General features: G+C 45.0%; 1 protein-coding gene across 1 annotated transcript in view; it reads left to right on the top strand.

Moving 5' to 3' along the window:
* Positions 1-19919: 19919 nt before the first annotated feature.
* LOC129697528 (angiopoietin-2-like) overlaps positions 19920-26450 on the top strand; it is an 88582-nt gene continuing 82051 nt past the window's right edge. Inside the window, exon 1 of the mRNA XM_055636179.1 lies at positions 19920-20821. Coding sequence (XP_055492154.1) covers positions 20543-20821 — 279 coding nt within the window. The 5' untranslated portion in view covers positions 19920-20542. The remainder of the gene's footprint in view (positions 20822-26450) is intronic.

Genomic DNA, 26450 nt, shown 5'->3' with positions numbered 1-26450 from the left:
GTACTGCCAGTTCAACAATAAGCTCCCCAAATAACATCCTTCATGTTGATGAGCAGAGATATTCTGTGGATGTTATTTAGAAATATTTAGCACATAACTTTGCAATGAAGCATATCCTGTTGTTCATTGTCTGTTTTGGTTACAAACGCAGTGATCAGTGAGCAATCAAGTGGAACTTCAGATTTTTAAATAACATCCACAGAAATATTTCTGCGGATACGAAAGGCAATCCTCACTTCCTTTTGAGATGATTTGTTCAGGAGAAAGAAAAGAGTAATGTCCCTTCTGAAAATTAATAGCAAGGCAGTTCTTCAGAAGCCAAGTGTTTCTAAAGTTGCATAGAAATGGTTTGTGTGAACAAAACACGATCCTCCCTGAGGGGCAACTTATTTTTACACAAAGGTGGTGGGTGTATGGAACGAGCTGCCGGAGTTGAGGCAGATACAATGTTTTTAAAATGTAGACAGGTACAGGGATAGGAAAGTTCAGAAAGATATGGAGCAAACACAGGCAGGTAGGACTAGATTGGGGCATGTTGGTCGGCATGGGCAAGTTGTGCTGAAGATGCCCGTTTCCACGCATGGCTCTCACATTTCTTTTGTCCATTGACATCCATGGATTTTTGACCATGTTTCTGCTCTCCGACTGCCGGCTATTACTTGCTCAATCTGCTGTTGTAAAACATTCGGGGAGCGGCACAACGGCGCAGAGGTAGATTTACTGCTTTACAGCACCAGAGACCCGGGTTCTATCCTGACTACGAGTGCTTGTCTGTACGGAGTTTGTACGTTCTCCCCGCGGCCTGCGTGGTTTTTCTCCGAGATTGTCGGATTCCTCCCACACTCCAAAGACGTACAGGTTTGTAGGTTAATTGGCTTTGGATAGGAAAGCTTTAGAGGGTTATAGCCAAACGTGGGCAGGTAGGACTAGTGAACATGGGGCTTCTCGGTCGGCATGGGCAAGTTGGACCAAAGGGCTTGTTTCCATACAGTATGGCTTTATGACTCTATGCTAGAGGAAATCAGAGGGTCAGGTAGCGTCTTTGGAAGGAATGGACAGGCGATGGTTCGGGTTGAGACCCTTCCTCCACAGATGCTGCCTGAACTGCTGAGTTCCTCCAGCAATTTGAGTTTTGATCATTGTGCCACCACTAATATTCCTTCAGTTCCTCCCCAGCTGTTATCAGGCAGCTGAACCGTCCCACCAACAACTAGAGAGCAGTTCTGAGCCACTATCGACTTCATTGGACACCCTCAGACTATTTTTGATCGGACTTTACTGGATTTTATCTTACACTAAACGTTATTCACGTTATTCCCTTTATCATGTATCTGTACACTGCGTTGTTTTTCCAGTGACTGGATAGCACGCAACAAAAATCTTTACACTGTACCTCGGTGCACGTGACAATAAACTAAACTCACTCCTCAGATAAAATGTGTCGGAAGGAACTGCTGGTACTGGTTTAATCCGAAGATGGATACAAAATGTTGGAGTATCTCAGCGGGTCAGGCAGCATCTCTGGAGAAAAGGAATAGGTGATGTTTCAGGTCCAGACCTTTCCAGTCTGAAGAACACACAAACTCCAGTCTGGAGCTGCTGCCTGAGCCCCCCCCTGAATTACTCCAGCGTTTTGTGTCTATCTTCACTGCTCAGATACACTGTTTACATCCACGCATGTTTGTACTTCCTCAGGAACCTGCAAGGGTATTGTGAATCCCAAAATATTCAACTTAAACAAGGATATTGTGATCACACACGATGGGTTTATGGAAGCTTTTGTCAACACGTTCACTATTATGTTAATTATCTCTCCCGGTAAAAAATCATGCAAGGAAATCTAACAAAAGTATCTAATTGCCAGCACTCACAAGAATACAAACAGGAAAGTAGGTATGTGGCCAGGAGTTTATGCAACAGACGACATGCCATTTGACCAGAATCTTGCACAACTTGACATTCTTTGCATTCCAATATATTCCAGCTCCTTCCACACAAAAGCAACATCTTCGAAGAGCCATTTATATCATTTTTGTGTCTTCTATAGATATAGCTAGAACACTTCAGGCTTTAGACTTTGGAGATACAGCACGGAAACAGGCCCTTCGGCCCACCGAGTCTGCGCCGACCAGCAATCACCCTGCATACTGTCTTCTGCAAGCTCTCTGTACAGCTAAAAAATGTCAGGCTTTAGACTTTGGAGAGACAGTGCGGAAACAAGCCCTAAGGCCCACCGAGTCCACGCCGACCAGCGATCACTCATACACTAACACCATCCTACACACTAGGGACAATTTTTACAATTTAATAGCAGCCAATTAACCTATAAACTTGAAGAAACAAAGAATTACGGATGCTGGTTTATATGAAACATAGAGACAAAGTGCTGGAGTAACCCAGCAGTCAGGCAGCAATCCTGGAGAAAAAAGATAGGTGACGTTTCGGATCAGGACCCTTCTTCTACCCTACAAACCTGTACGTCTTTGGAGTGCGGGTGGAAACCGGAGCACCCGAAGAAAACGATGGCAGTCACAGGTAGAACGTACAAACTCCATTTAGACAGCACCCATAGTCATGATTGAACCCAGGTCCCTGGCGCTGTGAGGCAGCAAGTCTACCGCTGCACCACCGTGTCACTCCAATACATCTGGCAGAATGAATGGGGAAAGACAATGAAGTGAAAAAGTCTCCAGGACTGGGTGCATTTGTCCATCGGTCTCGGAAAGTGTTGGATAGTGTGGGGTTAACGAGGCAGATGGAATCATACTCATCATAAATGGGCGGCAGGGTGGCTCAGCGGCAGAGTTGCTGCCTTGGAGCGCCAGGGACCCAGGTTCAATCCTGACCACGGGTGCAGCCTGTACGGAGTTTGTACATTCTCCCCGTGATCACATGGGTTTTCTCCGGCTACTCTGGTTTCCTCCCACACTCTGGAGACATGCAGGTTTGTAGGTTAATTGACTTTGGTAAAATTTTTAATTGTCCCGAAAGTGTAGGAAAGTGTACGGGGATCGCTGATCGGCACGGACTAGGTGGGCCGAAGGGTTTGTTCCTGCGCTGTATCTCTGAAGTCTAAAGTAATGTCTGCCTGACGGGAGAGGGAAGAAGGGAGGAAAACCAGGGTGCGAGTGGCCCTTGATTATGTTGGCTGCTTTCCCGAGGCAGCATCAATCAATCAATTTTATTTGAATAGCACATTTAAAAACAACTCACGTTGACCAAAGTGCTGTTCATCAGTGCTGGTACTAATGTGCTACATACAATTGTACACAGAACTAACAATACATACATAAACTGTTTACAGCGCCCCCTCAGAGGGACTCAAAAACGCTAGGGAGTAGAAATAGGTTTTGAGCCTCGACTTAAAGGAGTCGATGGAGGGGGCAGTTCTGATGAGGAGTGAGATGCTGTTCCACAGTCCAGGTGCTGCAACTGCAAAAGCGCGGTCACCCCTGAGCTTATACCTAGACCGCGGGATAGTCAGTAGCCCCAAGTCGGCCGACCTGAGGGACCTGGAGGTAGAATGGTGGGTTAGAAGATTTTTGATATGGGGGGGGGGGGGGGGGGGGGGGGGGGGGGGGGGGAAGCCCGTTAAGGGCTTTACATACAAATTAAGCAATGCAGCATAGATGCATGCAGTCCAGCTGTTTTATGTGTTGGACTGGGCTGCAGGCACGGCTCTCTGCAAGCTCTTGTGCTCTTGCAAGGAGCGTGGTCACCATACCAAGCCAGCTACGATGCATCTTGACAGGATGCTTTCTGTTGTGGGTCTGCAGGAACAGAGTGAATGTCCATGTATATCTAACTGCTGAAAGAAAAAACTCTGGGAACAAAATTCTGGGAATGAGTTTAGCTGTGTAATTGATGCTAAGTTCAAAGGTTTATGGCTGTCTATTTGACACCTAACTTGTTGAATCAGGCCCTTCCATTTTGAGAATCAATTATTTGCGTGTTGCTAAGGGTGGGGGAGTTAAGGACAAAATATACAAAATCACCAAGTGACCTGTGCACAAACTTTCCACGCTGTACTGACCTCCGCTTGGAGTAAAAATAAACATCTTCAAATATAGTTACTTTAAATTAATCAGCAAACAAGAGTTCTTATCAATTATACATGGCAATTAGTGAAGAAATATAGTGGCATTAATTGTTTTACATTTTTTATTCAATATTAAATGGGCAGCACAGTGGTGCAGTAGTGGAGTTGCTGCCTTGCAGCGCCAGAGACCCCTTGTTCGATCCTGACTAAGGGTGCTGTCAGTACGGAGTTTGTACGTTCACCCTGTGATCGCGTGGGTTTTCGCCAGGTGCTCCGGCTTCTACCCACACTCCAAAGAAGTACAGGTTTGTCGGTTAATTGGCTTTGGTAAAATTGTGAATTGTCCCTGGTGTGAGGAGGATAGTGCCAACGTACGGGTGATCGCTGGTCAGAGAGAACTCTGTAGGTCAAAGGGCCTGTTTCCGCGCTGTATCTCTGAACTAAACCGAAAAAATGAAACCTCAAAAGATCCACTGAAAATTTGGAGTCAAACGAGTTCCTAATTAAATGCTCGCTAAATGTTCAACTTTATTCTGAACCGTCCATTTTTTGCCCAGTCCATTGTCCAGACTTGCAGAAATTTGTTCACATTCCAAGAATGTGCCTTAAAACATACATTTTTATAAAGAATGTGTTTTCTGGAAACGGGCTGAGAAATGTTGGAAAGTTGTCATTATACACTATCCGTTGAATAACGCAATAAATCATTTATGGCAGTGCTTGTTATATCCCTAATGCAAAAAACATGCTTGCATTGTTGAGGATTTGCTCCTGGGTCTCCACTATTAGTAAAATCGGTTCCTATCCGCTCCCCTTCCACCTCAGCAGCTGGGACAATTTTTGACATCCATTTAGCTCAGGCAATCTATAGTTTTAGTAAAGCAAACTGACCGTCAGAAAAAGGTGTTAATGAAATGGAATAAAACCAGCACGGTGGAGCAGCGGTAGAGTTGCTACCTCACAGCGCCAGAGACCCGGGTTCCATCGTGACCACAGCTGCTGTCTGCACAGACTTTGTACGTTCTCCCCGTGACCGCATGGGTTTTCTCTGGGTGCTCCGGTTTCCTCACATTCTAAAGACGTGTCGGTTTGTAGGTTAATTGGTTTCTGTAAATTGTCCCGAGTGCGTATGATATAGTGTACGGGTGATCACTGATCGGCACAGACTCGGTGGGCCAAAGGCCTGTTTCCACACTGTATCTCTAATCTAAACTAAACAGAACAGATCAACAAGCACAAAGTTTGGTTTTGTTAAAAAATAAAGTGCATCTCTCACATGGAGCATTTATTTGTAGTTGCACCTATCATTGATTTATAATCATTGTGCAATGTCAACCAAGACTTGCAATTGCAGCAACACTCTGTGTCATCCTCTAAAGGCCTGTCCCACTTGGGCGTCATTTGCGCGTCACACAGGTTTTTGTGAATCCCAAAATCCTCATCAACACGTGCCATGCGTGTGTAACGCGTGCCATGCGTGCATCACGTGGGCGTCATTTGCGCATCGTGCGTCGTGACGGGTAAATGACACGCAAACGACGACCCAGTGGGACAGGCCCTTAAACACCTGTGGGGAAAACCAGTTCTTGAACCAAGTTGTACGTGCTTTCAAGTATTGTATCATATGCGTCTGATTTTAGAGATACAGCGTGGGAACAGGCCCTTCGGCCCACCGAGTCCGTAGCGACAGCGGTCACCCTATCCTGCACACTAGGGACAATTTGTAATTGTGTAGTGGAGAAAAGGCCATAATAAATCAGGGGCGGCTATAGATAACCTCAGGCAGGTTGGAGCACCTAATGACCCGAAACGTCACCTTTTTTTTTCTCCAAAGATGCTCCCTGTGGTATGAAGAATGATTTCTCTAATTTCAAGTATTTCCTCACCGCCCCCCACCTCCCCACCCTAGTCAGCCGACTAGTTCCCACTGCTGTCATCCCTGTATCCCTTCGTTATCACCTCTTCCCCAGACAACAAAGAGTTATTTGTTCTGGCCTTTTCCTACCACCAGTCCGCCACCAGTCCACCCCACTGCCGCCTCAGGTAAGTCGGGACATTTTTTCCAGCCCGATAAAAAATGTCCACGAATAAACAAAATGGTCGGGATGAAAGAAATTGCAACTTTTTGCTCGTAAGGAGGGCATCGAAATAGTCATGGGAATTCGTGGACATACTCAAAGGAGTTCATAGGAGTTCGTGAACATAGTCATGGAAGGTCATAGGAGTTCGTAGATTACCACGGTCTTGATTTTTCTTTGGGTCCTCTAAACTCAGCAGATGTTTTGAATTAAGTCGTGAAAGTCGGACAGGCCCTTAACCAGTCAGCGGAAAGACATGATTAGTTTAGTTTAGATAAGCATTACAGCACGGAAACAGGCCCTTCGGCTCACCGCGCTGACCAGCGATCCCCGCACATTAACACTATCCTCTCCACACTGGGGCCAATTTACAATTTTCCCAAGTGTGGGAGGAAACCGGAGCACCGAGAGAAAATGCATGTGGTCACAGGGAGAACGTACAAACTCCATACAGACAGTACCCAAAGTCAAGATCAAACCCGGGTCTCTGGCGCTGTAATAGGCCTGTCCCACTTAGGTGACTTTTTAGGTGACTGCAGGAGACTATGCGGTCCCCACATGGTCACCAATGTTTGCGGGTGGTTGCGGGGGAGTCGCCTTCATGGTCGTGAGGAGTTCCCGCATCCTGGGAACTAGTCGTGGCCTCATTATGGTTGCCACAAATTTTTCAACATGTTGAAAAATTACCGGCGACCAGAATGAAGCCCCCATGGAGAGTAGCGAGAATTCTCGTGCCGTAGGTGTAGTGGTAGTGGGTTGCCAGGAGGTTGAAGGTTGAAGGTTGTCATAAGTTCTCGTAGGTTGTAACCTGTGGTGACCGGTGAATTTCAATGGCTCATTGGGAAAAAAAAGTGTAAACAGTAGATTTAAGAACCAAGGATAACCGACCGGAAATGTTAATGTCAGCCGAGCTTCATTCATTGGCTTCTTAAAAGTTGTCTCCACTCCTCCCCCCCCCTCCTCCCCTCTTTTAAAGGACTTACGTGACCCTTCTGTGATTTCACCGTCTTAATTACAGCGCCAACCTTCCTGTTCATCGTGGTGTCTGTATCACGGGTGCTGTCTGTATCACATTTGCTTTGCACCGTGTGAATTTCACTCAGACAGCACTCCCCCCACTTGCCCTGTCCCCCGCCTGCATAACAGGCTGGTGAAGGAAGCGACGTGTGTGTGTGTGTGTGTGTGCTCCACTCTGACAGTCGCCGTTCCAGCCGCTGTTTTATTCAGGCGACTGCCGGCGACTTAACAGTCGCCTGAAAAATCGCCTAAGTGAGACAGGCCCATTAGGCGCAAATCTACCGCTGTGCACTATATATGCATACCAAACAAAATAATATCAAAAATCAAAACCCTTTCCTCAGTGTGACAAGTATCCTGGGGTTAACTCTGACACTTCATACAAAGTCCAGTGAGGTTAATATGTGTTGGAAAGAACTGCAGATGCTGGTTTAAATCGAAGCTCGACACAAGTAACTACAGCATTTTGTGTCTACCCAGTGAGGTTAACAAATGTTTTAATTATGGGTCAGGATAAGTGTAAGACAGGATGCAAGTGTTTAGCATTTATTAGAGTGAATTAATCGTCTGTAGTTTCTGTTATTTAGTAGATACTGGAAGCATAGGTGGTGAGAGTAGGTATTGAGGGGGGTGGTTCTCGGATGCCTGGAACTAACTGTTGAACCTGCCCGTGGGCTTAACTCAATGAAGCACCAATGAAGGGTGGTGCCACTTGGTCACCACAATGATATGCTGCGATATGCTGGTATCTACACAATCAGTCTTTATGTGCTTGTAACATGTAGATAGTTTATTATTTCACATGGAGTTAGTTATTGTCCTTAGCATAACTGCATGAGCAGTTTACATACTACTTTTGGCTTTGGACTTGGTTATCTTGGTTGAGTGCTTATCATGGTGTTATAGCACAAGTACTTTGTGTTTTAACGGCAATTGGCACCGGATCATAACTTCTATACTATGTTGTCATATACATTTTAGTGTGCTGACCTTTCTGGGAACAATCAAGATTAAACTCATTCTGAATTAACATGAATTTGCTTTAAACTTGCAATTGTAGTTCAGGGTATCAAAAGGTCTTATTTAATCACTTTTAACCAAACATAACTTGATTACAAAGTCTTCTTAATGAGTCTTTAAAAAGTCATCATATCTAAAGCAAACTATCCTATTCCAATTTCCGAAATTGATTTGCACTTCCAAAAATATTTTGCTTCAGTTTCATTAATTATTGTATTGTTCACTTGAAATTTTATGTATTACATTCGAAGTCCACATCATCGCCTATTTGCTGTGTTCTGAATAAGATTCAAATTGTTAACAGATGGGTTCAAAATAGTTTTAGTTTTAGCGATACAACACAGTAACAGGCCGTTCAGCCCACTGAGTCCACACTGACCAGCGATCACCCCATACACTAGCACCATCCTAATTACAAAGGACAATTTACAATTTTACTAAAGCCAATTAACTGACAAACTTGCGCGTCTTTGGAGTGCGGGAGGAAACCGGAGCACCCGTGGTCACAGGGAGAAAGTGCAAACTCCGTACCGATGGCACACGTAGTCAGGATCGAACCCAGGTCTCTGGGGCTATGAGGCAGCAACTCCTATGGAACAATAATGTTCCATATGGGCGCACAGAATAGGATTAAAGCATGGAATATATCAGATATCAAAATTGTATTTCTAAAGCTGTACACAAAACATACAAGTTTGTTAAAAGACGAATGCCACATTTCTATCAACCATTTGGCAGAAACCAAGTGAATCTTGCAAAATGTCTTGCTTTGGTTTTCATTCAAATTACAAAAGAAATGATGTGTTTTGGCATAAAGGCTACAGTGCTTATAAGAAATCAAAAATATTGACGTTCATGGGCAGAAAATGCACTGAAAGATGTTACAATGGACAGAAATGTTTGGCATTTTTAAAGAAATAACACACAATCTGCGAGTAAAAATCCTTTTACTCACAGAAACCCGGAAAATTGGCTGACAAGAGAAATCAAAGATTCATAAAAGAGAGCTTAAAAGTTGGCAGAAAGCATGAGGATTGGAAGAATTGTAGAATTCAACGAGAGGACCGAGAAATTGATCGAGAGCCAAGAGAAGGCGAGAGAAAACTGGTGTGAAACTTAAAAAATCGACAAGAGCTTTATAAGGCAAGTAAAAAGTTCAATTCCAGCAAATGTTGGTCCCTTACAGACAATTTATAATGGAAAAGAAAGAAGCATGGAGAAAATAGACAAATGCTGTGTGTCAGTCATCATGAAAGAAGTTAATAGATAATAGGCAATGGGTGCTGGGATAGGCCATTCGGCCCTTCGACCCATACACAAAATCCACCTGAAATATCAGACTAATAGCCCTGTCCCATGGTACGAGTTCATTCCAAGAGCTCTCCCGAATAAAAAAAAAATGAAACTCGTGGTAAGCACGGAGAATGAACGTAGCGGGTACGTCGGAGCTCGGGGACGTCTCTTAGCGGCTCGTAACGCTAACGGCAAGTACTCGGGAAGACTCGCTAATGGCAGGTAAGCACGGGAAGACTCATGAAGATTTTCAAACGTTGAAAAATGTCCTCGAGAGCCCCGAGTACCGACGAATGGCCATTACCATAAATCTCCGAGTTCGAATCAGGGCAAACTCAGGAGAGCTCTTGGAATGAACTCGTACCATGGGACAGGGCTTTAAGAGTCAAATCAGAATGAGGAATAGGAATGTTCAAGAAGGAACTGCAGATGCTGGAAAATCGAAGGTACACAAAAAAGCTGGAGAAACTCAGCGGGTGCAGCAGCATCTATGGAGCGAAGGAAATAGGCAACGTTTCAGGTCGAAACCCTTCTTCAGACTGATAGGGGGTGGCGGGGAGAAGGAAGGAAAAAGGAGGAGGAGGAGCCCGAGGGCAGGGGGATGGGAGGAGACAGCCCGAGGGCTAAGGAAGGGGAGGAGACAGCAGTGGCTAACAAAATTGGGAGAATTCAATGTTCAAGCCCGCAGGATGCAGACTACCCGGAAGTCTGTAGGAATAGGAATAGCAGTAGACTTGCTGCCTCACAGCACTGGAGACCCGGGTTTGACCCTGACCTCGAGTGCTGTCTGAGTGAAGTTTGTACATTCTCCTTGTTACCATGTGAGTTTTCTCCAGATACTCCAGTTTCCACCCACACTCCAAAGACGTACATGTTTGTGGGTTAATTAGCTTCTCTAAGTTGTCCCTGGTCTGTAGGATAGTGCTAGTGTACAGGCCCATTGATCGGCGCAGACTCGGTGGGCCGAAGCGCCTGTTTCCACGCTGTATCTCTAACCTAAACCAAACTGTTAATAAAAAGACAATGTCCCAGGGAAGAAACTGAGGTAGATACCAAAGGCTTCATGATCCACATCCCAGAGTTTTGAAAGAGGTAGCTCTGGAGATTGTGAATATTATATTTATCAGCTTGCAAAATCCTACTCTGGGATTCTTCCGAAGGAGATCCTCCCGACCCGCTGAGCTACACCAGCGCTTTATGTCTTTTTTTTAATAAACCAGCATCTGCAGTTCCCTGTGTCTACATTAACCCAACAGCTGTGAAAACCCGACAACACAATTCTTATATTAAATATCCTGAAGACCTTTATGACAGTATGCAATAGACAATAGGTGCAGGAGTTGGCCATTCAGCCCTTCGAACCTTTACTTTTGCATAGGATGTTGCAAACATCTCAACAATGATGACAATATTCCCGCTGACAGTGAACAGGTTTTGCTCAGCCTTATTCTCTGCGAGTTAGGCTGGATAAATCTTCTGCATACCGAGAGGGATCTTGGGCTCCATATCTGAGGAAGGATGTGCTGGCCTTCGAGAGGGTCCAGAGGATGTTTACGAGAATTACCCTGTGGATGATTTGGGTTAACGTATAATGAGCTTTTGACGGCACTGGGCCTTGTACTCGCTGTACGAAGATTTGCACGTTCTCCTGGTGACCACATAGGTTTTCTCTGGGTGTTCCGGTTTCCTCCCACACTCCAAAGACAATTGGCTTTGGTAAAAAACTGTAAATTGTCCCTAGTGGGGGATAGTGCAAGTGTACCGCCTGATCTCTGGTTGGTGTGGACTCGATGGGCAGAAGGGCTTGTTCCCGCGTTGTATCTCCAAAGCTATAACTAAAACTCATCTGCCTCTGACTAAACTGGTCACCTACACACTGGAGGTTAGAAGGACCGAAGGGGCTGTTTCCATGCTGTATCTCCACAGTATAAAGTGAAGTCAATCCTGTTTAACTTAGTTATTGTATTTGTGACCAAACATTAATTGCAGACAACAATGGTACGTTGTCCTTCTGTGCCAGATCAAACCACAGTGCAAATGATGAGGGAGATCACGAGAGCGTCGCCTTCTGACACTTCTGTACCACTGTAAAGTTTGATGGAGAGGGCTTTGCTCGCTTCCATTGACATTTATCCAACAGTAACACTCTACATATGTGCGAAAGCAAATTACAACACATTCCACATCAACAGCAGTAGACAGTGTTGAAAGCATTGATCGCTGGCAGCAAACCCCGTGTGACATTTGGCTTCACAACTCTGCAATGCCAGTTGCAGGCTTGGATGCCACCAGGAACACACAAGGATTTAGCCGCTTCTCAATCACGAGTATTTACCGCAATAGCTGCCTCTCACAACCCCATGCATGTACCGGGAATGATGTCTGTCACAACCCAAGGCTTTCCTTACAATTTCTTCTTCCTCCCACAATTTCAGGGCTGTTCAGCAGCGCAGCGGTACAGTTGCTGCCTCAACCCTAGTTCGATCCTGACTACGGCTGCTGCCTGTATAGAGTTTGCATGTTCTCTCTGTGACCGCATGGGTTTTCTCCGGGTGCTTCAGTTTACTCCCATACCTCAAAGATGTGCAGGTTTGGTAAAAATGTTAAATGTCCCTTGTGTGTAGGATAATGGTAGGGAACGGGGGTGATTGTTGGTCAGCGTGGACTTGGTGGGCCAAAGGGCCTGTTTCCGTGCTGCATCTCGAAAGTCTAAAGGAACGCGCAAGCATTTGGTGACATCTCAATCCCGTGTATTTGCCGCGATTTATGTCTGCCACAACACGAGGCTTTCCTTTCAGTTTCTTCTTCTTCCCACCATTGTGCGAGCTAGCAGCAACAATAAAACAGTTTCCAAGCCAAGAGAGTCCTCAGTGAAGAAACTCGGGCAAATCAAGCCACGGACTCGAGCCATAGTTGACCGATGACTCTGGACTGTTTATTGACCGATGGGTTGATGTGAAGTTAATGTGATCTGGAAATTCAGGCCAATGAACACATTTGAACCCCTCAAAAGGTACATCTAAACAATGTAGTTACATTTTTTATTTCAATTCAATTTAGTTTGGAGATCACCCACCACCACCGAATTCATTCACCGATGTTGGTCCACCAATATTAGTTTTAGTTCTCGAAATATAGCGTGGAAAAAAGACCCTCGGCCCACCGAGTCCGTGCCGACCAGCGACCGCCCATACACAGGCACTGTCCGACATACTCAGGACAATTTACACAAGCTGATTAATCTACAAACCCGCACGTCTTTGAGATGTGGGAGGAAACCGGAGCACCTGGAAGGAACCCACGTGGTCACAGGGAGAACGTACAAAGGTACAACAACTCATATTTCACCTGGGTGGTCGGCAACTCAGGAGCATAGTGGTAGCGAATTTTCCAAGTAGAGGTAACCCACATCCTCTCTCCACCTGTCTACGTTGGCCCTCCCACACACACCCTTTTTCCCACACCAACCCCTTAACTCTCTATGAATCTGTTTAGTTTCTCTCGCTTCCGCACACTCCACCACTTGAACCCGTTTACCACCCCTCCCTCCTTCTGTTGTTCCCGTCTGCCATCTCCCCTTCTCATTCACTTCCATTCTTCACCTTCCTTTCCTAACAAGTGTATGGCGCAGCTGGTAGAGCCGCTGCCTCACAGCTTGATCCTGACCTCTGAGTGCTGTCTGTGTGAAGTTTGCACGTTCTCCCAGTGACCGCGTGGGTTTCCTCCGGGCGCTCCGGTTGCAGGAGAAGACGGACAGACTCTCACAGCTCCTTAAGCCCTCTGTTCCTCAAGGGAGCATAGGCCATTGAAAAAGCTGCAACCTTACACCCAATACAGCAAAGACACAGGTGATGAGGATTCACTCCAAAACCAGCAACCCTATCCTTATGCATAGCACTGCTCCAGAGGAGGTAGAAACATTCACATACCTAGGCTCCACTAGTGTTGTGGACATCACCAGAGGGGCAGAGGCAGATGTAAAAAGTAGAATCAATAAGGCTAGGGTGGTGTCTAACATGCTCAGGAAGATCTGGAGCTCAAAACACATCTCAATCAACACCAAAATACGCATCTTTAACTCAAATGTGAAACAGGTGATGCTGTATGGATCAGAGACATGGAAAACAACCAAACACACTACAAACTGGGCTGCAAACATTCATTATCAGCTGCCTTTCTGATCCACTGAAGAATAAGAATGCCAAAGATAGACACAAAGTGCTGGAGTAACTCAGCAGTTCAGGCAGCAACATGGATAGACGACGTTTCGGCTCGGGACCCAGAGTCTGAAGAATTGTCCCGACCTGAAACGTCACCCATGCATCCATGTTCTCCAGAGAGATGCTGCCTGACCCGCTGAGTTTCTCCAGCACTTTGTGTCTATCTTTGGCATTCTCATTCTTCAGTGGATCAGAAAGTGCTCAAACGTCCTGAACCCTATGGTATAAACCAGCATCTGCAGTTCATTTTTGCTCCAACTATCCCTTGCCAACTATCACTCGCACACTCCCCCCCCCCCCTACATCTTTATACTAGCTACTTCCCCCTTTACTCTTTCAGTCTGGGTGAAGGGTCTCGACCCAAAACGTTACTGTCCATTTCCCTCCACAGATGCTGCCTGACATGCCGAGTTCCTCCAGCTGTTCTTTTTGTTTGCTACAGATTCCAGCACCGGCTGCCCCTTGGTGCCGGCAAACTTTCACCTGTCTATTCACGGGCAATAATGAACTTTCCCGACAACTGGCTTGATAATTGAGTGATGAATGTGCTCTCTATTCAATGATTGCATGAAAGATAAGTGGTAAAACAAACACACAATGAAAGATAGCTTCAAACGGGTGGTTCACTCACTCTCGTTCTTGTTTTCCTTTCCTGTCAAGCCTTCCTTGTAACAAAAAACAAACAGGATTGCTGATCACGGCACATATCTTCCTCGACTGATTTTCCATCCAAACACCAGGAGGTGCTCACTCGCAGCCTCTCTGCTTCAACTGGACAATTGTTCCCCCTTTTTCCTTGTGAGGAGATTGTTTGATTAAGCACCGAACATTAAGTCGGTAAATTTTAAGGTCAGACATGTTCTTTAGACTTTAGAGATACAGCGTGGAAATAGACACTTTGGCCCACCGAATCCGTGCTGACCAGCGATCACCCCCTACACTAGTTCTATCCTACACACTAGGGACAATTTGTAATTGTAAACCAGCATCTGCAGTTCCTTGTTTCTACAACTATAATCAGTGCTTTTCTCTATCTGTTGTAGTCCAGTTCGGAGTACAGTTTGGAAACAAACCCTTCGGCCCACTGAGTCCACGCCAACCATCGATCACCTGTACACTCGTTCTATCCTATGCACTAGGGACAATTTACAGAAGCCAATTAACCAACAAACTTGCACGTCTTTAATGTGTGTAAGGAAACCGGAGCACCCGGAGAAAACCCACGCAGTCACGGGGAGAAAGTACAAACTCTGTGCAGACATGATCAAACCCGGGTCTCTGGTGCTGTGAGGCAGCAATTGTGCCACCCTGCATTCTCTAGCAAGACTATACTTTACCTACAACACTATTGTGCGTTATTATGGTTGGGTTACCAAATATTACTGATTGTTAATTTATTGAATTATTAATTATTTTATATTTATTTGTTGCGTTATAGAGTTGATGGACCTGTAGTGTTGCAGCAAGTAAGAATGTTATTGTTCTATTCCTGGTGCATTAAACAATTAAACACTTTTGACAATGTGGCGGCCTTTCCAAGTCAAAGTTCTCTTGTGCTGACAAAAATTCTCAACTGCAACCCATGAACTTTCAGCCTCAGAACATCGCCAACTGCAACCTTGGTTTGTGGAAATCATCACCACTGATGTCCAGAGCAGTAGGGTGGAAGGGCTCATTGTTCCCTGAAGATAATAGTCATAGAGCACGGAACATGCCCCTTCAGCCCAACTCTCCCATGTCGATGAAGATGTCCTTGCTAATATAATGGCAGATCATGTCATAGGAGCAGAACTCGGTCATTCGACCCATCCACTCTACTCCGCCATTCAATCATGGCTGATCTATCTTTCCCTCTCAATCCCATTCTCCTGCCTTCTCCCCATAACCCCTGACACCCATATTAATCAAGAATCTATTAATCTCAGCCCTTAAAATTACCCAATGATTTGGCCTCCACAGCCATTTACCTGTAATTGGTCCATATCCAACTTGTCTATCTTTGGTTTAAACCAGCATCCGCGGTTCCTTCTTACACATTAAACCTTTCCTCTCTAAACCTACCTGCCTCAACAACCTCCCATGGCAGCTCATTCAATATACACACCACCCTCTGAATGGAAATCTTTCCCCTCAGGTTGCCATTAATTTTCCTCTCTCACCTTAAACCTATGACCTCTGGTTTCTTGATTTCCCCAATCCTGGGTAAAATACTGCATTCGGTGGCGTTTGTTTTTGAGAAGACCTATATACTGATTAGCCAAAACTCGTAATAGTCATAGTCGCACAGTGTGGAAACAGGCCCTTCGGCCCAACTTGCCCACACCGACCAATATGTCCCACCTGCCCGCATTTGGCCCATATCCATTCAAACCTGTCCTATCCATGTACCTGTCCAATTGTTTATTAAATGTTGGAATAGTCCCTGCCTCAACAACCTCTTCCGGCAGCTCGTTCCATACACCCACCACCCTTTGTGTGAAAAAGTTACCCCTCAGTTTCCCTCTCCAACTTCACCTTAAACCTATTCACGTTCTTTGAACAATAAAGGGCTCAAAGTGCTGGAGTAACTCTACGGGTCAGGCAGCATCTCTGGAGATTAAAGGGTGGGTAACGTTTTGGGTCGGAACCCTTCTTCTGATTTTTGGAGTAATTGAGTACTCCTTGACTAACAAAATGATCGCAAATGTATTTTTCCACCCAAGTTACCCTTTGGATTTAAACCTTCTTACGAGAGTTAACTTGTGCAATTGTTCAGCTGGTCGGCATAGACATAAGCACAGGATTACTGAAGCCCACTTGACAACAGACTCCTGGAGACTTCAGATAAATGGGACTTCTGTGAGCGAGATTCTGGCTGAGCTGAGTTTTGACCCAAGCTGCAAACCTGACTCCTAGTGTTCAATCCCGCAAGGTCCTGCAGGTTTCTAAGGTTTCACTTTGTGTGGGATAAACTGAAGCACAGTCACTTTAGCATTTCATGATTAATTTTACCTCCCTCTAACTTCCAGTGAGACGTAAGAGACAGGGCATGGAAAGCAGCATGAAATGGCACCTTTGTACAACATCCAAGAGTGTCTGCTGCGTAAGTTCTGCCAAGACAGGCCACAAAGAAAATGCTTCTGACAGATAAAATTAAGATGAATGCCGTGACTAAAAACATGATCAGCAATTGAGGCAAAGCAATAAAAACACAAGCAAAATGATCATATTCAGATGTAAAACAGAGGACACAGATTAAGGAATTATGAGTGGTTAAATCGTAAATCGGGATCTTTGCACCATTAGTTCGCTTTATTAAGAACGGGGAAAATATTCAAAGAGTTAAATATTTTCTAACCAGAAAACCCCCCACAAAGTTAGACACATAGTGCTGGAGCAAATCAGAGGGCCAGGCAGCATCTTTGGAGAACATTGATGGGAGACGTTTCGGAACATGATTCTTTTTCAGACCTGAAACGTCACCAATCCATGTTCTTCAGGGATGCTGCCTGACCGACTGTGTATTTTTTATTGTAAACCAACATCTGCAGTTCTATGTGGAAACAAAAAACTGCAGATGCTGGTTTATATCAAAGATGGACACACAGTTCTTAAGGGGTCAGGCAACATCTCTGAAAAAAATGGATGGGTGGCGTTTTGGGTTGGGACCCTTCTTCAGACTTTCTAGTTGCTCCTGTTTACATGGATGTCGCCTGGATTGGTTTAGTTTAGAGATGCAGCATGGAAACAGGCCCTTTGGCCCACAAAGTACACACTGACCAGTGATCCCCGCACATTAACACTATCCTACACATACTAGAGACAATTTACATTTATACCAAGCCAATTAACCTACAAACCTGTAAGTCTTTGGAGTGTGGGAGGAAACCAAAGATCTCGGAGAAAACCCACGTGGTGACGGGGTGAATGTACAAACCCAGTACATACAGCACCGTACAGACAGCGCTGCAGCAACTCTACCGTTGCACCATTGTGCCCTGCCGAGGTCTTGACTTATCAGGAGATTTTGTGTAGGTTGGGTCTGTTTTCCTTGCAGCAAAGGAGGCTGAGAGATGATCTGAGGTACATGAAATAATGAGAGGTGCAGATAGGGTCTAGATACCTACCTCAACTGCCTCCTCCGGCAGCTCGTCCCATACACCCACTGCCCTTTGTGTATAATGATGGTGTCTAGAATGAGCTGCCAGAGGAGGTGGTGAAGGAAGGAACAGTCGTCTCAGAGGCATCTTGACAAATGAATGAGCAGGATAGGAGGAATATGGAATTTAATGTAGGGTTGCACGGTGGCGCAGCGGTAGTGTTACTGCCTTTCAGCACCAGAGACCCAGGTTCGATCCTGACTTCAGGCGCTGTCTGTACCGAGTTTGTATGTTCTCCCTGTGACTACATAGGTTTTCTCCGGGTGCTCTGGTTTCACCCCACACTCCAAAGACGTACACGTGTATAGGTTAATTGGCTTCAGTAAGTTGTAAAATTGTTCCTAGTGCTAGTGTACGGGGTGAACCCTGGTCGACATGGATTCAGTAGGCTGAAGGGCGTGTTTCTGCATAGTATCTCTGTATCTCAGTTGCAAAGAACAAACCTTATCACTTCAGCTGCATAGTTAAAAGATTTATTAAAAAGTTTTTAATATATAAAACCTTCTATATGCTGCATGGGAATCATTTTTTTAGACGAGGTAAGATCAAAATGACTATCCAGGACAGCACCTAGCTCATTTAAGTTTAGTTTAGTTCAGCTTACAGATATGGCTCACAGGCCCTTCGGCCCACCAGGTCTGTGCCGGTTAGAGAATCCCCGTACACCAGCACTATCCCACACACTAGGCACAGTTTTCTTTTTTTCTTTAACCAAAGTCAAATAATCTACAAACCTGTACGTCTTTGGAATGTGGGAGGAAACAGGGGCACCTGGATAAAACCCACGTGGTCACTGGGAGAACGTACAAACTCAGTACAGACAACACCCGTAGTCAGGATCGAACCCTTGTCCCTGGCGCTGTAACGCGACCTCTGCGCCACATTTTCCTTTTGCACAAAGAGGGAATAATCTTCAGCTGAGCTGCCAAGAGAGGCTGTCTGACATTTGTTCTAAAAGAAGTCCACTTTTCCCATTGGAGTGCAAGACCTTCCAAGCCTAGCAGCGCACAACTCGTCGGCTTTTTATGAAAATTAATCACTCTCTGTGTCACGAGCACTTGAAAGGGCCATGTCCCGAAAGGGGGTAAAATTGAACACTTAACTGCAATCACTGCACTCAACAAAATTAGCAAAAGGTGAATTGTAAAACACCTCCGAACTTAGGGTAACAGCTCAGTTATTGAGAACAAAATGCTTTGCTCCTTTCATAGCAAAAAAAAAATCAATTCCTCCATAACAATTTGGCAGATTGTCAAAGCTTTATATGAACTGATTTTAACAATCACTCCAGTGTTTTAAACCATGTTCCAGTTTTGATACAGCAAGCAGATTAATTAATTAGTGAAACCAAAAACATTTCTCTAAAGGTCTGCTTGCCCGGTAGAAATGTGCTTGGAGCTGATAAGTGACCAAATTAATCGCTGGGAAGGATGTCAAAACGCCAGGGCTGAGAACAGCTTTTAGTTCTCATAACTGAGCAAAGCAGAGATCTCTCAAAAGGACGTTTATGTTTCTCACAAATGAATCACCTACATTTTCACAAGCCATCACATCCTCGGCGTTTAAAATGAATTAGATGCCTAATTGACGGGAGTGACACTTGCCTAAAAATTCGGGATCGTGTTGAAACATGTTCCTTCTCTCCAGAGATGCTGCCTGTCCCGCTGAGCTACTCCAGCATTTTGTGTCTACCTTCCATTTCACTTAAATGTGTTGACTTAAGATGATGGCATCGCTCCTAATTATCTGAAATGTGCACCGTGTGAGCCGAGAGATAGGTGAAATTATGGTTTTCAAAAGTTTCAGACCAGCCTTTACTCGCTGAGCTGAATCGAATGAAGGCAGAAGGGCTTCAATTTTACCACCACCGTTTGAGCACGCTGGCCCATTTATTTCTCTCTTTAAAAGTGCAGAGCACAGTTTGCTCACATTAGGTTTTCTAAGAACAATATGTTGAAGGCATTGGTTATTACATAGAAAGTGAATGGAGGCAAGAGGCTTTCACCTACAAGTACAAGGACTTTCACCCACCAGTACAATCTTTCATTCCTAGCTGTATAATGTACTCCAGCACGTAGTCCGAGAGAAGCCAGAACTGATTTCTTCAGTCTATTCATAGATTCCCCCACAAAGGACTGAAAGGGAATTACCACTGGCTCTGTTAGAGGCCAATCATCTGTCTTTTGGATGTTTTCGGTAAACGTAGTGTGGGTTGGATATGAAACGTTCTCTTGCATCTCTGCTGTCTGGCAAGTGACCTCCCCTTGGTGGAAGGTAACAGGCAGCCCTTGCAGGGGCAGGACACACATATAACACTTCTGCCTTTCCTGTCAAATCATCATAAAACGCTGCATTGATTTGAGTCAGATACAGCAGCTTGCAGAAACGTGCGCAGTGAGGCTTCAGATTTTTTTTTAAAAAGGGCACTTTCAAGCTGGGAAACCAAGCCAGTGGGGAATAATGTTTGCTTTACAGCATTGTCTCTGCCTGCACAACACAGACTGAAAGGCTACAGGAAGTAATACAGAACCTTATTACTCCAGTTCTGACAGAACATCAAGCAGCAACAGTTCGCAGTGCTTTGTACTTGGCAATTTCACCACAGAATTCCAGAGGATAAAAAGCAGCACAACTGAAAAAATTCCTCTGACAGATCTTTTCCTCAAAAAAAAAATCTTTGGATTGCATTTCATATACAAAGGACTCGACTTTCTGCACTGAGAACAGAGACGGAAAATGTTGATTCCATCATTGCTTTTCTTCAGCTGCAGTCTTTCCTTGGGAACTGGGTTTCACAAGATGGATAACACCGGGAAAAGGCACTATCAAATTCAGCACGGATCTTGCAGCTACACTTTCCTGCTGCCGGAGGTGGACAACTGTCGCTCGGTGTCAAACCACTTTGTGCCGAACACGGTGCAGAGGGATTCTCCGGAAGGGGACAACGGCGGCTCCGTACAACGGCTTCAGCAGCTCGAAAATATCATGGAAAACAACACACAGTGGCTGCAGAAGGTAGGCTGTTTGGTTTCCTCATCGACAAAAGGAAGCCATCCTTTCGGGAGCAATGTACCACTTGTGAATCAATAAAAAAGAAAGTGTAGGAAGGAACTGCAGATGCAGGTTACTCATGGAGTAAGGTGGAGTGTATGGGAATGTGGCGGGTGGGGGAATTGCGATGTTGGAAGTGAGGGGAATATCAGGATCTTGCCAGGGCTGGCAAAATGAGTGTTTTGGAAGAAGGAGCTGTGGATGCTGGTTTGCACCGAAGATAGACACAAATTGCTGGAGTACTCAGCGGGACAGGCAGCACCTCCAGAGAGAAGGAATAGGTGACATGTCGGGTCGAGTCCCTTCTTCAGACTCTGAGTTTAAAGTTTTGTAGTTTGTGTCTGTCTTTGGTGTACACCAGCATCTGCAGTGCCTGCCTACACACTCGGAGCTCAGTGTTGGGCTAATGCATTGATTTGCCCATTTGTCTAGATACTCAGTAAACTCTCGTCATCTCGTGAGCTTTCGCGGCATTATTCCTGTGGCTTTCAGCAGGACAAAAACATCTGCAGTATTTTGCTCTTGCTCGAGCAAATAACTCTTTGATTAGTTACTTGTTGCAATTAGTTGTTGCAATTCTTAATATTTGCCATATGACGGCAAAACTAGTCCGGAATTGCACACCAGTGATTCACAGCCATTTAAATTTAAAACAACTAACATTAACTTCTAAAGAAAATTGCAGAACAGTTTTTCTTCATCAATGTCTCAATTAATAAGAATCACTGCTCTGAAGAAACTCCAATTGAGAGATAATGATTTCCCCATCTTCCTGGTGCTAAGTGTTGCAAATTAATAATAAGTATATCATATATAATAATAACAAATAATAAAAATAAGATTTGTGATATGTGCTTGACTAAGTGTCCAGCTATTCAAGCTCATGTGTCATGAGTAATGACATTACCCAAGTAGAATGTCAGCTCTTTTCTTTCTGTACCCTTCTTGCACAGAGAACTGTCAGTGATTCTGCAAGGTTTAGCATGGTTTTAATGTCCACAAATTTTAGTTTAGCTTAGTTTAGAGATGCAGCACGGAAACAGTCCCTTCAGCCCACCAAGTTCGTGCCGACCAGCGATCCCCGCACATTAACACTGTCCTACACACTTGGGACAATTCACATTTATACCAAGCCAATTAACCTACAAACCTGTACATCTTTGGAGTGTGGGCGGAAAATGGAGCACCCGGAGAAAACCCACGCAGGTCACGGGGAGAACGTACAAACTCCGTACAGACAGCAGCCGTAGTCAGGATTGAACCCGGTACTCTGGGGCTATAAGGCAGCAACTCTACCGCTGCACTACCATGCCACCCATCTCCGTTAGTAAGACAATCCTCTCATTCCAGGAGTTCTCCTGCTGAATAACTTATGTACCGCCTCCAATGTTACTATATATTTTTTTCGGTAATGGGGCCAAAATGATATGCAGTATTGCAGGAGAGGCCACACTAACGCACTGTACAATTTCAACAAAAACTCCATATTTTTAAGAAAATGTGCAGAAGTAACTTAAATATAAGAAATGCATTGTGAAGTGTGCGATCTATACAAATCGAACTGTATCCATGGAAACATGAAGTGGCTGCGTAAAAGCAAAAATAAAACGTGCATTCATTCCACCAAGTTGTATTTCGGTATATTTAGAAGTGTATTTCACAACATTGCTGAGCATTTTGTGACTTGCTTCTGCTCCGAGCACAATGTCAATATGGAGACTGTATCATGGTAATACATTTTTTAAGGCCTGCTTCGTCTCTCTTCACATCTCACATTTACAGAGCACGAAGCGGCACCAAGTTACAGTCAGCATGAGCTGAAAAGACTGAAGGTAACCGTGTGTATTAGTTTACCTTCTGCTTTGTTATAACAAGCTTCACTCTTTAGACTTCTTTAGAGGCTAAAGAGGGTTACCGACACTAAATGTCACCGGCCATGTTCTTCAGAGATGCTGCCAGACCCGCTGAGTTACTCCAGCACTTTTGAAGCTCCATTCGAAACCTCCCCAGTGCTGCAATTCAAGATACAAAGCCTAAAGTATCACTGATGTGTCTATCCAGTAGATAGACACACAATGCAGGAGTAACTCAGCGGGTCAGGCAGCATCTCTGGAGAAAAGGAAAAGGTGACACTTTGGGTTGAGACCCTTCTTCAGACTGAGAATCAGGGGAGAGGGAAACTAGTGGTATGAAAAGATACAGAACAAATCCGACACCGAACAAGAGCCGGCACCAGATGGCCAAAGAGGTCACACAGGTCCATTGTTGGCTGAGGAGGATGTGATAATGAAAGGATACGAACAGTGAAATTAGCAGCGGAGGGATGGAGAAAAAAGGGAATGCAAGGGTTACTTGGAACTAGAGAAATCAATATTCATACCACTAGGTTGTATCCAGCAGCATCCACTTCCAAAACTTTGCGTTAATAAGGCTACAAAACACACCAAATTTCCATTCTTTACACTTCTGAGCCATGTCTAATCATCAAGTTATATTTATTGTGAAGAGAAACCACACAAAATCAGTTGTGCTAAGGAACAGTAAACTAAACATATTTTGTTAAATTAGAAAAAAAAGAACTGCAGATTATTGTGAACATGGATAGGTAATGTTTCGGGTCGAGACCCTTCTTCCCTTTTCCAATTTTCTTCCTTCCACCCCCCCCCACCCCCCCTACAATCAGTCTGAAGAAGGGTCCCAATATGAAACGTCACCTATCCATGTTCTCCAGAGATGCTGCCTGACCCGTTGAGTTATTCCAGCACTTTGGGTCCTTTTTTGTTTAAAGGACGAGTTTTCGCTAATCGGAATATATAGCAGCCAGCAAAATATTTAAACAGCTTCGATAAAGTGTTCAAAATTTGTCAAAAAATAACGGCAAGTGAAGGCAACAATAGTATTTTGCTCAGTTGCGGTTATTTGCTGAGATTTTATCGGGCCAGTTAGATTGTGTGCATTTTATTGTGCACATAACATTTTGGAACCCTTAACCTTTTCATCTTACGAGCACAACTTGCGAGATTTTATCTTTCCCTCACAACATTTGAAAGCAATGGGCCATTTGTGTACAAAGCAGAGTGGGAGCCTGGCTCCTGAAAGAAGGATGGAATAATATAGCACTTTAAAAAGAATAATAGGACTGGCCGACACAGTGGCACAGAGGGTGGCACAGTGGCACAGACAGAGGTGGCACAGTGGCACAGCTGGTAGAGCCGCTACCTTGCAGCACCAGAGACTCAGGTTCGATCCTGACCTGGGGTGTTTGCCTGTGCAATTTGCACGTTCTCCCTGTGACCGCGTGGGCTTCTTTCAGGCAACCCAGCCAATCCAGACAATGTGTGGAGGTTGATCCATCGCTGTAAATTGCCTCAGGTGCGTAGGGGAATAGATGAGAATGTGGGATAACATAGAACTTCCTTTAGGACAGGGTGGAAAGATTAAGGTGAGGGGGAGAAAGATTTAATAGGAACCTGAGGGGTGACTTTTTCCACACAAAGGGAGGTGGGTGTATGGAACGAGCTGCCATTCGGCCCTTTGAGCCAGCACCGCCATTCAATGTAATCATGGCTGATCATCTTCAACTGTTTCTGCCTTTTCCTCCTATCCCCTGACTCCGCTATCTGTAAGAGCCCTATCTAGCTCTCTCTTGAAAGTATCAAGAGAATCGGCCTCCACCATGAGGCAGAGAATTCCACAGACTCAGAACTCTCTGTGAGAAAAAGTGTTTCTTCGTCTCAGTTCTAAATGACTTACCCCTTATTCTTAAACTGTGGCCCCTGGTTCTGGACTACTCCAACCGGGAACATGTTACTTGCCTCTAGCGTGTCCAAACCCTAAATAATCTTATGTGTTACAATAAGATATCCTCTCATTCTTCTAAACTCCAGAGCGTACAAGCTCAGCCGCTCCATTCGCTCAGCATATGACAGTCCCGCCACTCCAGGAGTTAACCTTGTAAACCTACGTTGCACTCCCTCAATAGCAAGAATGTCCTTCCTCAAATTAGGGGACCAAAGCTGTACACAATACTCCAGGTGTGGTCTCACTAGGGCCCTGTACAACTGCAGAAGGACCTCTTTGCTCCTATACTCAACTCCTCTTGTTATGAAGGTCAAAATGCCATTCGCTTTCTTCGCTGCATGCTTACTTTCATTGACTGATGAACAAGGATCCCCATATCCCGTTATATTTCCCTGTTGTACTTGACACCATTTAGATAATAATCTGCCACCCTGTTTTTGCTACCATTAGATGCCCCCATCATTAGATGTCCCCATTATAATATTTACATGCTGGGCTAATAGTCTGTCAGGAAGGGGGAAGCCGCCGAGCAGACCCTGCTCTTCCCTGAACACCAGAGACTGGGAGGATGGAGCGGGCGATGATGGCGAGCGCGATGGGTGAGGAGCGAGGCCGGTAGGGGAGGAAGAGGGAACTGTGGTCCGGCCTACCGCACCCTAGAGGTCGGCTGCGGGAGGTGCCCCGAAGCACAAAGGTGGACGGGCGAGGAAAGGGACGTCGGTTCGCTGGACAATCCACAAGTCGAAGGGAAGTCGAAGGCTGGAGGCCCTGCAGCAGCCTGGGGCTCGCCTGGATCGGGGGCTGCACCACGAGGCCTAGAGCGTGGACTGGACTTGGCAAATGGCCCCAAAACATGGCTCCTCTAGGATGCGGGATCAGTAGACAATTTCTGTACACTTTGCAATCAGAGATTGAACGTAAGTATGGCAATACTCTACTGGACTCTCTGTGAGAAAAGAATTTCACTGTGCCCTTGCACGTGACAATAAAGCACCATTGAATCGTTTGGTGTTTCAGAGGGTTTTTCGATAAGATTCCAAACCAAAGATGGGTCAACAAGTTAAGAGTCAAGAATGGGAAATAGACCAAAAAAAAGTTGGAACAAATAGATCACTCTTAGCTTGGTAGGAGGTAACCAGTGAGGCACCACATCTTTCTCTCCCCCCTCCCCCCAGCATGCTAAAATTAGTCTGAAGAGTCCCGACCTGAAACTTCGTCTGTCCATTCCCTCCACTGATGCTGCCTGACCTGCTGGGTCACTCCAGCACTATGAGCTTTGCACAGGTACCATGGGGGTTTGTCCTTGAGCTCCATCTGTGCAAAATATATGTCAACTATCCTTTGAGGGACCAAATATCAAATTCATGAGTTTGCTTCCAATAGAAAGCTAGGCGGGATTGCGATATGCAGGAGGACGAAAAGAGGCTGCAAGGAGATTATAGACAAGCTGGATTAGCGGACATAGTGTGCCAGGAGCAAAATAATGTGGAAAATGTAGAGTTATCCACTTCAGTGCACAAAAGAGACATTTTTCAAAGGATAAAGAAATGGGAAAGCTGATGATCAAAGGGATTTACACGTCCTTGCATACAAGTAATTGAAAAGCAAGGTCCTAGCGCAGCAAAGTGATTTGCAAGGCAAATGTTATGTTGTTCTTCATTATAAGAGCATTTGAGTCCTGGAGTCAAGATATCTTCTTGCAGTTACAAATGTCTGTATTTACTGAGACCCCAGCTGGAGTATTCTGTATTGGGCGGCACGGTGGTGCAGCGGTAGAGTTGCTACTTTACAG

The sequence above is a fragment of the Leucoraja erinacea genome, chromosome 5, assembly GCF_028641065.1.
Source record: "Leucoraja erinacea ecotype New England chromosome 5, Leri_hhj_1, whole genome shotgun sequence".
NCBI lineage: Eukaryota > Metazoa > Chordata > Chondrichthyes > Rajiformes > Rajidae > Leucoraja > Leucoraja erinaceus.
Note: the sequence above shows the minus strand (reverse complement) of the source record. Positions and strands in the feature narration are given on the sequence as shown.